This window comes from Trematomus bernacchii, unplaced genomic scaffold (assembly GCF_902827165.1).
Source record: "Trematomus bernacchii unplaced genomic scaffold, fTreBer1.1, whole genome shotgun sequence".
NCBI lineage: Eukaryota > Metazoa > Chordata > Actinopteri > Perciformes > Nototheniidae > Trematomus > Trematomus bernacchii.
The window spans coordinates 27,196,509-27,211,832 of record NW_022987720.1 but is presented as its reverse complement, the minus strand read 5'-3'; the positions used below and the strand labels follow the sequence as shown (position 1 = coordinate 27,211,832).

Sequence of the window (15,324 nt, the reverse complement as noted above, 5' to 3'; positions counted from 1 at the left end):
CTTGTTTTGATGCTGTATGTGGATTTTCACATGTTGATAGAACATCTGATGTGTTATTAAAAGCAAAGTTTATTATAGGATGGGATTTTCCCATCACAGATTGAACATTGCTGGAAAAGTTATCTCTGCTACAGGAGGAAGATATCATCGAGATGTGCTTATGTCACTGCATGGATCTCTCTGTCTTTTACTCGCTAACCCCTCACCCCCTCCCCCATTCTGCTTCAGTATTAACAGGCTGTATTTCTGCCTGAATACTGAGGACATGCGCGCTGAATGGGGGGAGGAGGTGTATCACAGTCTGTCTGCTTCTCATGTTTTCGGTTGACTCAATTATGGTGCGGATCTCTTTTATTTTCTAATCATCTGTTCTTGTGGGAAAAAAAGTGAAGAAGGTTGTTTTTTTTCTACATTTACAGACATGCGAATAATTTGACACTTTGGGGCTTTTTTTTGTTTGAGTCTTTTCATTATTAGATTTTTTTCTAATAATCGATCTACCCAGCCGCAAACCTGAAGTTCATCGTTATTATTTTGGCCGCCGGGATGGTGGCCTTCGTCGGTGCGGTTATCTGCATCATCGCCGCCGTCCACACCGGATCCTCCAGGGCTCCCGCGGCTCAGCAGAGACCGCCAGCCGACAACCACTCTCTGTATCCGGATGCGCATCAGAGCCGCGGCGCGTCGGGCTCCGTGGCTCGGCCCGGATCTCTGGGAGCTCTCCATGGTTCTGAAACACCCGATTCAGAATCACCCACTTTCAATGTTGGTCTCGGAGGGCTGGACGGGGTCAGTGGACTCACCGGGCATGACCCCACGGTGAGTCGACTCATCTGCACACCGATACCAGCTGGAGAGTGCAACCCGAAAAACTTTCAGCAACAAGCGGATGATCCGTCGCTGTACGCCGGGGAAGACTTGGGGTATCTCCGGACCACCGCCGAGGAGCTCCGGCAGACCGTGCTGCAGCAGAAGGACCAGATACTGACGGACCAGAGGACCATCCAGGAGCTCACGGGGAAACTAACCGAGTGTGAGAAGGGGTTGGATGGCAAGAGCATCGCGGAGAGACGAGGCAGCGCTGCGGGGCTGTGGGGGGGCAGAGGCACCGCGGAGGAGACTCACCTGGAGCGGGTCATGGTGCGGGACAGCCCGGGATCAACACCTGAGAGCGGCCACCTGCTCACCGTGAGGGCTGTGGATGAGCTGGAGCAGGCGATCACCCAGCTCAAAGACCGCATAGAGAAACTGGAGGTATGTGAAGAGAATCAGCCCTTCATTAATCATCTCCTGTATGCAGATAAAACCATACAGCAGTGTTTGGTCCCATAAGGAGATTCAAAGGCTTTATTGTCATATGCACATAGCTACAGTTATGCCAATGAAAATCCTAAATCCCAGGCTCCTCCAACAATGCAACATAGATAAGACATAAAACACATTTAAAAAACAATACAAATACAGAGTAGAAGTGAAATAGTGCAATTTTATTTTTGCAAGACCAGTGCAATGCAGGAGAATTCACAGATTCACATGGTGTTTCACGACCTGAGCTTTAAATAGTATTGTTTTACTCCAACTTTAGCTACATTTCACTGTAACACCTGATGATCTGATTAGATATGTGTATTTATTTGTCTCCTCTAGTCCCTTTTAGGATTCCTGGGAATGCATGATTGGTTTTAAAGGCAAGGGCTTTTAATTTTGAATGAGTAAAAGTGAGTTATCCAAAAGATTTATGATATTAGATATTCACAGCCAGATTTAAGACTCCCTTCATTTATGACAGCAAATCCATTTGAAATGCCTCTTGATTTTAAATGTTGTAATCATCAACAGTGATATTGTATCTATGTGACTTGTCAAGTGTTGCTGTCTTTAATTATACATCAAGCGATTGGTTTGACGAGCATGCTTCAGTAGATTTTCACTCCAAGAAAACAGATTGACTTTTTTAATTAAAAGAGAGATAGATGAAAGGTAACAGAGAGAATTAGGGGGGAGATAAGAGGGGGAAGAGGGCTCAGGGTACATGAGGATAAAGGTAAGGGGAGAGGAGAGAGGAGAGAGGATGCATCAGGAGGCGGAGAAGAGAGCAGAGTAAAATGAAACGTGCTTCTCTCCTCTGACCAGGACATGATGATGTATATCCTCATCTTCGGCCAAAGAAATCACATACATAATTCATGAGTTGCCTAAATGTGTAGAGATCACAGACTAAACACACGCTGCAGTAGTAGGCTACTCCTCACTCTGTGGTTGTGCATGTAGGACACGTCGTCGCCACTGTCAGATAAAATCCCCCAGAATGCTTAAGGGTTGAATAATAATCACACTGCTTTTACACTTTCAGGAACACATTTCTCTTTGACAGGAAGCGATTTAAATGGATTTTCCAGGTCTCAGGGTGAAATGTAGTTGAACCTAAAAAAACAATACTCTAGTGTTCTAGTGTGTGGGGGAGGGGGGGGGGGGGGTGTTTACATCCAATGTGTACTGGTAAACAAAGAAGAAGAAGTACTCATATAGGAATAAAGTTCGGTCAAATAACTGGTTTAAATGTCCGTCTGATTTCTTCACATCCCTAAGTATTCAGAGTTAGGCTTTAAGACATATATAAAGAAAAAAAGCAACAAGTTTAAAGGAATATTTTTGGGAAATATGCATCTTGCTTAGAGGCAGAAGAGAACATCCATACAACTCTCATATCTGTCCTTTCAGTATACAGCCATTTTGTTTAATACCTAGCTTAGCATAAATAATGTAAACAGGGGAAAACGGCTAGCGTGACTCTGTCTGCGGGTAAAAAGGGTTACATCTAAATGTCACTAATTAGCAGTTGTGGGACTTAGGCACCCAATGAACACACAATATGATTGCGATTTAACAAAACATTTGCAGAGTATTGCGATATATTGCGATTTATAGAAAAATGTCCCCAAACCCTACTAATGTAACTCGTAGTATCGTATTCCATCACATTGTTCATGATAGGCTAAGGGGCGGGACATGTCTAAGCGGTTGACCAATCACAACAGAGCCGGCCAGCTAACCAATCAGCATAGGGAAACCTTTTGAATCAACCCTTCGTTGTATCCGTATTTGTGATGTAATGTCTCAGCATAATCAATTATTCACTGGGTGTAATAACTTTTCCTTGCATGCAACAGACCTAATGTTGAGATGTATTGCTGTAGTAGTAGTAGTAGTAAATACATCATCTCACCAGAATGAAAGATGTATTTTAACAGCACAGTGCAGACAATATGTTCCTATAAAACCAACACAAGGAACCTCTTTTCATCCTCTGTCTCCAGTTCAATCATATACTAGCTTCCCTTTCTGCAGACGTAAGGCAAACACGTTGAAATGGTGACAAATGGTGTGAATGTGCAGCTGTAATGATTTTCCATTTCTATTCCAGTACATTTGGTAACACATCTGATAGCAGTATGAGCACTTGTTCTTTTTTCCTGCCACGTCAGTAAGATTTCCATCATATCCAGAGGCTTAATGACTGTAAGTGCTCTGTAATATCATGCTGATCCAGCTCGAGTGTGGAGACTTTTAGCACTGTGCTTCACTTTAAGTAAGCTTGCTGCTGTATTTAAATGAGTGTGAGGAGCCATGTCTTCTAGCCTATCCTATGTGGATTTTTTAAAATATATTAAATAAAAAGATGCTTGTTTTCATGCAGTTATTTTACATTAGGCCTATTCCAAAAAGGCAGCATGGATGAAAACCAACTATAGTACTGTTAATGTTCATATGGGCTCTGAAAGTTAAGCATCCCAACCTTTTTTATTTTACACCAACACTGTAGCTCCTTTAAACATTGCCCAAAGATTGCACCTCAACATGCATCTCAAAGACAGAAGTGAACATGATAGTGTTTCTTGAGTATCTTAAACAAATCAACATCTTAAAACTCTATGACTGGAAATACAGAATAAAACCCTAAACAACGATTACAAATACAATTTAAAGTTCATATTCGCTGCTCCGTCTGGCTGTGGCTTTTTTAGGCAAAGCAGTGCCTTTCGCTAATTGCTAATGTCTTCATGCTACAATAGCATGCTCACAAGGACAATGCTAACATGCTGATGTTTAGCAGTTGTTATATCATGTTCTCTGACTTAGTTTAGTGAGCATGGTAAAGGGGGTAAATTCAAGCCATTATCTGAATCAATTAGCCAAGGCAAGGCAAGTTTATTTATATAGCACTTTTCTGTACGCGACAATTCAAAGTGCTTTACAAAACAAATTAAAAGACTAATTAGCATTAATCTTATCCTTTTTTCAGCATGTCAACAATTAATTGATCAAAGCCAATCCACATTGTTCAAACCATCCAACAGCCAATCATATTGCAGGGGAACATTAACACAATGTTACTGAGCGCCAGTTGTAATGGTATAGGATTTGTCTTATTGTGACCATGAATGTGTCCAAAAATAGAAAGGAAATGTCCCTTTTTAAGTGAACATGTTGACCTGCTCTTGGCAGAAGATGAAAGGAAAACCACCCAAGTTTTCATACTTTGGGTATCAGCTGAGCAATTCCCTGAAAATCCACGAAATACCTGGGGAAAATATTTCAGTTAGGACCGAGGTGGTGTACCAACCAACAGACTGACAATGTGTGGCTGATGAAAACACAAAAGGCACCAATATGTTAGGCACACTCGACTTAGTTTTAAAGTTAATGTGGATATGGATATGTAAGTATAAACTACTATATTTAATATCTTGAGACCAGCAGTGATGCTTGCAACACCCTTGTGATAAATTGAGTATTGTTTTGTACACAGGTTTTTGCAGTTTTTCTCTAGAAAGGTTTGACATCTAGGAGTAAATACCTGCCTTGAAGGCCGACCCCAGGCTCCATAACAGAACTGTCAAATATATTTGAGAGCAGATCACTCATCATGCTGAGACTCAGGAGAGCAAATGCATCATAGTGCAGTTTATTCTGCAGCAAGGTGCACACAGCTCATTTTGTGTTAATATTTCAAGTATTTCTGGTGTTAATTTGACCACAAAATGTAGCTTTTCCCCAGGATAATAGCTGTTATTTTAGGAAGAAAATCCCATCCCGTATGGCCTCAGTTTATCATCTGATATAATAAAGGTGAAAGCTGCACGCTGTGTGGCTTTCATGTGTTGTTGCGTTCTGTAGGTGTATGTGTTTTCTGTAATAACTCCCTCGAGGAGAGTATGTATTTCTGCACCATGAAAAAGTGTTCTCAGTGGATATACTGGACCACGCAGGTTTTAGGAATCTTGCAGCGTCTGTATTTCCAACAATCCTCCCTTTGGGTGTTTATTTCAGTGAACTATTATCCTTGAGCCTCGAAAGAATATGTGTTGTTGACGGGAATAGTTGATTCTCTTTGCAGTGTTTTCGTACCCATAACTTCATGTGTGAGCTGTAAAGTACAAACCCAGCTCCAGTCATGCCAGACGTTCCAGAGCATTGGGAGAACATCAACAAATAAAACCTAAAATAAAACACAAGCAATGTTGCAAAAGCAGCCCTGTTGTAGCTGAACTGTGGTAAGCTTTGATATTCAATAAGTTAAGTTACACCAAGTTTAAAGAAATAGTTTTACAGTTACATATCAGTACTCAGCTACAGCCAGTATCCAGTTAGCCTAGTTTAGCTTAGCGTAAAAACTGGAAACCGCTAGCCTGGCTTTGTCCAGCGGTAACAAAATCCATCTAATGTTTAAAGGTCACCAATGAGCACATTATATCTCATTTGAGTAATACAAAAGACAAAGTGTATTTTTATAGGATAAGTCTGATAATGATTTAACTTCTGGGGGCAACGGCTAACTTTCAGGCCTAGACTTGGTCTACTATGCGCTTTTTTCATTTTTGACAGTCCTGTTAGCATCTTGAGACACGAGATCGCTAAAGCTCCGAAGCTAATACAAATCAAAATGGTTTAAATTAGCCTATTTTGCTTTTCTCACGGATTGTTTACCAGCATGCAACCAAAACCCACTCGAACGTTTTCGGTCAATCCTACTTGGACTTTTAAAAGAAAGCAAACCGAAACGCTTGCGATACCAAAATCTTGTCCCGTTGCTTACAGAATTAGGAAATTCAAGATTAGGTTAGGAAACAATTTGTATTTTTTACAGGGGGTTATTTGCAGGACTATTTCTTGGCAGAGTACCTGGCAACCTGCACCCAGCAGAAAAAAGTCCTTAAAGTAATGTTGAACTATCCTTTAAGGAGCAAACATGTAATTTCCTACAGCACAGTGAAACCTTTTCAACCAGCCCCGAGTTGTTTCCCCAGGCGTGATGTAATGTCTCAGCGAAAACAATTATTAATCAGGTGTAATAACTTTTCCTCGCATGGGCATGCAACCAACCTAATGTCGAGCTTCACTGCTATAGAACACACTAGATTAACTGAACTTTAGATGTGTTTATAGTGTAGAGATTACAATATGTTCATATACATCCCATGATAGAAAACCCAAAATACATGTTTGTACTAGCGTTTTTCTTTTAAAATGTTTTTTAATATTTTGAGATTTGACGGAGCAGGGTGTACTTTTATTAGAGATGTGTCTGTTGTCTGTGTTTGTTTTTAGAGTGTGTCAGGATGGATCCCTTGTCTTTTTATCTGCAAACTAAATCTACCTACGGGTAGAAATAAAGAACCTGAACCTGAACCCGAACCCACTCTCTGAACGAGTTTGTATCCACTGTCTCCCTCCTCTGCAGGCAGACGTTGGCCCGTTTACTCACAACCAGACGGACAGCAGCACCTCAGGAGCGCCAGGAGAAGGCGTGACGACTGGCGGCCAGGAAAGGTTGGCTGATCCGGGGCAGAGAGCTGGCGCTGAGAGGCCCTGCAGGGTGGAAGACCTGGAGGGGGAACTGGAGAAAAAGGTGGAGCTGCTGGAGAAAGAGAGAAAAAGCCTGAGGCTGGAAACTGAGAAGCACAAGGAAGAAATCGACCACGGCATTAATAAACTCCACCACCGACTCTCAGGACTGGAGGGAGGTAGGAATTACCAGACAGGAGGAGAAGGAAGATGTAATTAGAATGTGTGTGTCTGTTTTAATGGGTAAATGGAAAGTAATTATAGGTAAATTGATGGATATCTTGCACGACCACTGAAGTCTGTAATGATGAGGAAGGATCTTCCAAAAAAATTACCTCGGATGATTCAGTTGTGTATAACTGTTGATCAAATCAAGCCATGGTGTTTCTTTATGATGAATAAATCATGTTTAAAAAGATCAGAAAGACTATGAAATCAATCCCCTGCTTGAAAAAGACAGATCGGATGTTTTGATGTGAAAAGGGAGAGCTACTGTTGATGAGAAAAGCAGCAAATCTTTTTGATCCTCTTGACAGATAGATGAAATGAGTTCTGCTTTTACTCTCTTACACTTCTTTTGTTTCCATGCTCTACAGGTGTCTCAGGGCATTCTTTCCCAGAGGGCTACAGGCTGTCCTTTCCAACTCGGACAAACTACATGTACGCTGTTGTGAAACACGCCATCCCGGCGCTGCGGGCGTTAACCGTGTGCCTGTGGCTGCGGCCCGCGGAGAGGGGGATCGGGACGCCTCTGTCTTACGCTGTTTCCAAACAACCCAACGAACTGGTGCTGATGCAAGGCCTGCACACCCCCGCTGAGCTGCTCATCAATGATAAGGTACTGAATCTGAGCGTCCACTGTGTATCTAAGCTGACTTATCTGATGCAATAGTTTAACATTTTGGAAGTATGCCTCTTTGCTTTCTTGCAAAGGTAGAGAAGATACAGACCAACCATATCTTTCACTTCCGTATGCAGCTTAACTTAGCATAATGTTTGCCTGGCTCTGTTTGAGGGTAACAAAAATGTACTAAACTAAAAGCACGCTCAAGTTAAATAATTAGCATGTTCCATGTCTCATTTGAGTAATATGTCCAAAAGATACATGGATGGAAAACATGGATTTCCCCATGGAAAGTTTGGAAACGGACAATCAGGAAACTTAACCACCTCTCAGGGGAACAACCAATATTTTGGGGGTTCCAGTGTAGGTGGCAAACAAATATCCAATTACCCATAACTAGAACACGTCATGTGGAAGAGCATATGTATCAGACACAGTTAAATAGCTCCATTCCTATGTTTGAATTGCAAACCATATTGAGAGCACCGCAGGGTAATGAAATTCAGGGCTGTGCTTTAGGTATAATTTAATGAATTCACTATGGTAATAGATACCTGGGGGAAAAGTTCTGTGTCCTTGAAGGTAGCAGGATGTCTTTGGGACTGACGAAATATATCATACAACTGAAGAAATACGAGACAAATAAGATGTTGAAGGACTGTCAAAAAAAGTGAAACAGATAAAGCCTGAACTGCCCTTTTGCTCGTTGGTTCATAGGTGGCGCAGTTGCCTCTTAACCTGTCTAAAGGCAGCTGGCAGCACATCTGTGTGACATGGAACCAGAAGGGAGGAGCCTGGCAGGCCTACCAGGGGGGAAAGCTGAGGGGCGAGGGTCGCGGAGTGGCCGCCGGACATCACGTCAGACCTGGAGGAGTGCTCATACTCGGGCAAGAGCAAGTAAGTGTATGAAGATAGATAGATAGATAGATAGATAGATAGATAGATAGATAGATGGATAGATAGATAGATAGATAGAGTTGCTAGGTCGGTAGCTAAAATAGATAGATCGTATGGATGGTAGGTATATAGATAGATTAGATCGATCGATCGATCGCTCGATAGATGGAGGATGGATGGCTGGGTCGGTCGGTCGGTAGGTCGGTCGCTGCCTCGCTCGCTGGCTGGCTGGGTGGGTCGGTCGGTCGGTCGGTCGGTCGCTCCGCTCGCTCTCGCTGGCTGGCTGGGTGGGTCGTCGGTCGGCGCTCGCTCGCTCGCTCGCTGGCTGGCTGGGTCGCTCGCTCGCTCGCTCGCTCGCTCGCTGGCTGGGTCGGTCGGTCGGTCGAGCTCGCTCGCTCGGTCGCTCGCTCCGCTCGGTCGGTCTGTCGTCGGTCGGTCGCTCGCTCGCTCGCTCGCTCGCTGGCTGGGTCGGTCGCTCGCTCGCTGGCTGGCTGGTCGGTCGGTCGGTCGGTCGCTCGCTCGCTCGCTGTCTGGCTGGCTGGCTGGGTCGGTCTGTCGCTCTCGCTGGCTGGCTGGGTCGGTCGGTCGCTCTCTCGCTCGCTTCGCTGGCTGGCTGGATCGGTCGGTCGGTCGCTCGGTCCTCGCTCTCTCGCATCGCTCGCTCCTCGCTCGCTGCTGGGTCGGTCCGGTCTGTTCGGTCGCTCGCTCGCTCGCTCGCCGCTCGGTCCTCGCTGTCGGTCGGTCGGTCGGTCGGTCGGTCGAGTCGGTCGGTCGGTTCGGTCCGCTCGCCTCGCTCCTCGCTGGCTGGGTCCGGTCGCTCGGTCAGCTCGCTCGTCGGTCGGTCAGGTAGGTCGGCAGGTAGGCCGGTAGGCCAGTCGGTAGGTAACGTTATTGATCCAATTTGGGAAATGTTTGCATTGCAGCCGCCTAAAACCCCACAGGCCATGTACATAAGAAGAAAATTAAGACACAAGAAATAAACAGTCCAAAATATTTCAGAAATAAAAATAAAATAGCATTAAAAAGTAAAAAAAATATATATATACATGGATGTGGAAAATATACATGTGGAAATACAACTTCCATGACGAAAAGAGTGATAACGGGCATGATTTCTTGCAAATAAATCTAATTTGGTATCCCCTTACGCTACTGCTGACTACAGCACTGTAAGCAAAGAGTGAAATTCCCCCTGCAGCTGCAAGGCTATTCACTTACTGACTTCTCCATAAGGTGTAGATAATGTTAGTAAATAAATAAAAGCATGAAACACTTTGAGAGCCTTGAAGAAAGTACGACACAGTAAATCTACAAATTTAATTTAGTTTGGAGTGTGCTGCTAAACAGAGTGGGGTGCCATCTTCTAGTGCTGAGTAGATAAGGTGTGTGCGTGTGGGCGTAATGTTCAAAAGCTGCATTTCCACTGCATGGTATGGCTCTGCTCCACTCAACTCGAGTCCCTTTCTGTACAAGGTACTTTCTTTTATTTAGTTTTCCACTGCGGATAGCACTCAATCATTGTAAGTGGTGTTTTTAGATCACCAACATACAGTAGCTTCACCTTATAAAACTGTCTCAAGCAACACTCACCGGATCCTTTTATCAATCTCTAAACAGAGAAATGTTTGCACCAACACAGCGTAGTATTCTGTGTATCTTTGTGGGATGGCCATTTTAAAAACAATAAATAATTGTGGTGAATTTTATGATTGCATTTTGTTGCGCTAGATTTTCTCTCGGACCAATAAGTGGTGTCCAGTGTTTTAACTGTACCTTCTAGAAGGCCTATAAACTCAGCTCAGACCCTCTACCAACGTAGTACCAAAAAAAGGACCAAGTACTTTCCACAACTTTTGCTAATGGCCAACAAAAAAAGAGCGAGTCAAGTCGAGTAGAGCAATGCGTTACAATGCAGTAGATATTCAACATCAATTCAGTAGTCTTGCATTCATACTAGTCACTTTTTTCATATTCATCTTCCTGCAAGAATGAACACAATCCGGCTCAAGGCAACAAAACCATTGAAGCTGTGCCTTTGTATCAAAGTCAACTTTATTGTCAATGTTTCAGTTTGAGTGTACAGACAGAGAGATCGAAATACCGTTTCCCACAATCCTGAATACGAAAATACAAATATATATAAAAATATGTATAAAAATATGTATATATCTATATACACACAATCAACCGACACATTTGTACATATGCACACATTAAAGGTGGGCTAGGTAAGTTTGAGAAACCGGCTCGAGATCGCTAGAATTTGAAAATACACAACCGGAGAAAATCTGCCACTTCGCGTGGCGTATGAAAGTAAAAGATATTTTTAAAACATCCTTTCAGTGATCCATCTTCTCTACTTTTTTTTTTTTTAAGGATTCCCTAGGTGGAAGTTTTGACTCATCCCAGGCCCTGGTGGGCGAGTTATCCCAGGTGGGTATTTGGGACCGGGTGCTGTCTTCCAAACAGGTGGCTAGCTTGGCCCGCTGTGGCAAAGTAACCCAGGGCAGCGTGGCCCCCTGGACCGAGAGCGGAGTGGAGGTTAACGGTGGAGCAACGAAGGACCCTGGGGAGCCTTGTAGTAAACACAACAGGAATTCTCAATGACCAATGGGGGAAGGGGAAGAGAAGGGAGGGGTAGAGTTGTAGTCCTTTCAAGAATGGGGGGATTTTTTAAACAACTCTATGTGGCATGGACTGACAAGTAAATCAAAAATGTAAAGTGAGGCGTTGCAGTTACTTTACCACACTTCTAGCAACCACATACAGTACAATCATTGAGGTCCACTGGAAAATTGTGCAATACGAGATGACGAGATTTGTCATAAATATAGCTGTATTTTTGGTAGGACAATTCACAGTAATTTCCAAGTTCAAAAATTATATATTGTTATAGATCTGTCTCCAGATTCAGGCGACACTAAACTATTTGCTCATTGGTCTTAGCTCATCTAAAAGTTGTTAGCAAACCAGCTAGCAGACAAAGCAGCAGGCAACGAATGTTAATGGTAATATGTGAATACTAGCAAACAATTCAGCCTTCTGTTAGCTATTAATCAGTGATTAATGTACAGGCAATGACAGAGTGAATGTTAGCCTACCAATAATAGTATGCTAGCTAGCTAAAAAAAACGGTAATTTTCTCAACTTTAAAGGAAATGTTAAGCATTTTGTTCAGCTAGCGGACAAATCAGTTAGCAACCAATGTGAATGTTAAGATTTGAATGCTAGCAAACAATTGAACCTTCTGCTAGCTAGTAATTATCGACTTATGTGTAATGACAAAGTGATAGGTTAGTTTACCAAAACTAGCATGTTAGCTAGCCATAAGTGGGTCAAAAATGACCCGTATGCATTTTCTATGGAATTTCGTTTTTTTCCAAAATGTAAAAAAATGTCTAAAATTATAAATAGTGAAAGATTAAATATAAAATATTTCTAGTGTGAACCAAAATATAATACTAAATATTATACAAGTGATTTTACTTAACCAAAATGACAAAAATGGCATAAAAACACATATTATTCTAATACGGGTCCTTTTTGACCCACTTATGGAAGAGTGTAGGGTCCAGTCACTCGTGCATCTAAGGGTTAACAGCTGGTGCTAGCTTCATACTTAGCGTAACTATATGTGAGTATCAAACTTCTTATCAAACCTTCAGCAAGATTGTAAACGAGAGTTATTCCCAAAATGTTTAGTGATGATTAGATTAGTAGAGATGTTGTCATCTGTGCATAAATTACCACTCTTTATTAATTCTAACGGCCTAAACTGGATGAAATTGAATTTGTATTTCACAGTTGTTGTAAGAGCTGCTGACCTCCACTATGGCTGCTAGAAGTTGTGTAAAGCTGAATCCCTCCACGAGTGCAGCAAGGTCGTGTTTGAGTAAATTAAGGGCTGCGACAGATTTAGAGATGGGAGTGGTAAGGTGATGAAAGCATTGGAGAATGTTAAGTACCTGATGATGAAAAAGAAAGGAAAGAGGAAGAGATAGATCTGACACTTTTAAGGAGTGATGTTACATTGTTTTCACCTCTGCATGATGTATTCATATAATGTCTTGCCACTGCACTGTGCAGCTCACAAGTTTCACAAAATAATACAGTGCCTCCTGCATCCATTGCTGGTGGGTGGCTGTCTTTGTGTTTTCTATAAAGGCCTGAAGCCAAATCAAAAACAAAAAAGGTCTTATTCCCTAAGGAAATCAATACCACTAGCTGAATGCTATTATTTTCTGGGGGCACTACACATACTTTTGACACGCTTTTGCCCCATTTATGTCATTCTTACAACCTCTTGAAGCACACTCTTTGTTATTTTAAGGGGACATTTTTAGGTTCATACTTGTATTTTCGGTTTCCAGTAGATCATATTTACTTGCTTTAAAGATTTTTCATACTGTCTTGATGATGGGCTTGCAAGAAAAATATAGCCCACCTTTCCATCGCCAGTTCTCAAGCTGTGTGATGAGATACTCAGATGGAGGGTGGTATATGTTAATGAGCCCGCATGTGACATAGGAAGAGGGGACACATGTTAATGGTTTGTTTAACGACATCACATTTTATGACCTGTATAAAGATCTGACTGTGATGTCCTGTATCACTTGGTCAGCATTCCAGATACACAAATGTATGTAAACAAGCACTTAAAGAGATGATATGTTTTCATGGTCTTGAATGCAACCTTGAAACATACATAACATACCTATATTATTTTGAAATTGGCGTAATGCAACGTCAACATTTACATTTTTTTTTTTTTAATGGACTGATTTATTTTTGCAATAATATACATGCAACCTCTCAATAATGTAGTTTGATTCGCAGCCTCTAACTCTAACATTCCTACATTCATGCACGTGCAAAAGTGGCGCTTCAGAGAGGTAAGTGGAGAGTCACAGTTTGATATATTGGGCCACTGACCAAGAGAGAAAACACCCTGTGGGAGATGAAGTTATAAACAGATTGTTCATTTCACACTTTCTCAAACACTGGCTCTCCTTAGCATAAAATAATCCTTAGTGGAAAGTGCCTGTCAGGGTGTTTGTACCCATGTAAAAAAGAAAAAACATCTCATTTATTATTCCGTCGGATAATTTTCGCTGCGAGGTGAACTTGAGCTAATTAAGCATCAGTATTTCTGTGAATCCCCTGGTGGACTTTTAAGAGTTTTTGATGAAACATTTGAAAACTCAGGACTTAAGTGCGGTGCCGTTGCTTAATCAGGTCAAAAATCATCTCGCTGTGCCTAACAGTGTCTTTGAAGAGTCCTCTCAGTCTGCAGTGTTATTAATATTATTATGCCTGGTGTCTGTTCAGCTCCTGTAAGAGCTTCCTTTTTGGGCTTTTTGATAGTGGTGTGAAATTACTCTGTTGGAATTGAAAGCTTTTTAACTCAAAGAAGTATCGGCAATGTTTTCTTACATGACACATTTGTTTTTCACTGTTTGCATTGGTGTATTCTCATGTTGTTGTTTGTATAAATACTGTATGTCCATGACTTGTACGGTGTTGTATTGTTCTGCATATGTGCTGTGTACAAACCTCAAATCTTTATTAAAGTCTTAATTTTCAGATGTAAAGAGTGTGTTTCTTTTCTTGATAAGGTTCAGAAAAAAAGTGATCCTATATTCAAGGACACACACACACACACACACACACACACACACACACACACACACACACACACACACACACACACACACACACACTTGTAATTCAAGGGTAGCAGTAACAAGGTCTGCTGTGAAAGCAAACCCTCAGACACAAAGTGCTTTCCAGGCTCCACAAGAAACATACATGATTTTTCTGTTTCTGAAAAAGCATGTTCTTCTATTTCAGTAGCTGGTGTTTTAGAGGCATAATGGGGTCAAGACCTCACATTCAGTCAAAGTCTCAAATGGACAGCACAGTATTTATAGTATACCAAAAGCACGTGCAGCACTTAGAAGATAGAGCCGACAATACAAAACAGTGACTCAGAAGTTTATTTTGTTATTCTTCTTCTTTCTTTTGCATTCATTCAAGACAAAATTGAAACTGACATCAAAGCAATTGTTTGACAATGTGCTTTTTCTTGATGAGAGTAACACCTGAAGCTGATCTCCACAGCAAAGAAGAAAAAGACCAACTGAGGAGTTCAGTTTGGTTTGGCACATGATAAGAGCAGGAGGAACCTATTTTCTCCTTGAAGATGTTTGTTCATTGACCCCAGACAGGTTAGCTATCCAACGAAGGAAGACTTTGTTTTGTTGTTTGATGATTTTGAGTTTGGGCAAATAAAGCCCCTTTGAAAGATTCCCAGACTTTGTTTGCTGTGTTTTTCTGTTGCCTGCCCAATCCTGTTACAACTAGAAAACATAGATCTGAAGAAAACTGGATTCAGTTTGGAAAGCAGGGCTTGTGTATTCCCAGAAAGTTGCTCTGTTGCGAGTGAAGCCAACGCAGTTTGACTCCCTGGTATACGAGTGTTCATAGGCACACATGAGTGTTTTCTATAACCCAGCCTCCCAGGCTTGCTGAAACAAACAACTCACCTGTTCAAAGGTAATATATATGCACCTTCAATCCACTCTAAAGCTCACAAATTAACACGTTATACCTATCTTGTTTGTTTGTTCTGTAAAAATCCAGACATTTGGAGAAAACATTGGAAACATTACTGTGTATACCAATATGTGGTTTAGCGCTTATCTGTCTACAGTAGGCTACAGTTGTACTTTCTGTTT

The 15,324-nt window shown here is 41.9% G+C and overlaps 1 protein-coding gene across 1 annotated transcript; it reads left to right on the top strand.

Annotated features, from left to right (window-relative positions):
- Window positions 1-495: 495 nt before the first annotated feature.
- Window positions 496-14,180, top strand: cbx6b (chromobox homolog 6b; the record flags this gene model as incomplete). Its single annotated transcript, XM_034142271.1, has 5 exons — window positions 496-1,254; window positions 6,743-7,025; window positions 7,443-7,684; window positions 8,408-8,587; window positions 10,964-14,180. Coding segments are annotated over 5 exons (1,695 nt in total), but the record flags the coding sequence as incomplete, so codon positions are not given.
- Between the last annotated feature and the right edge of the window lie 1,144 nt (window positions 14,181-15,324).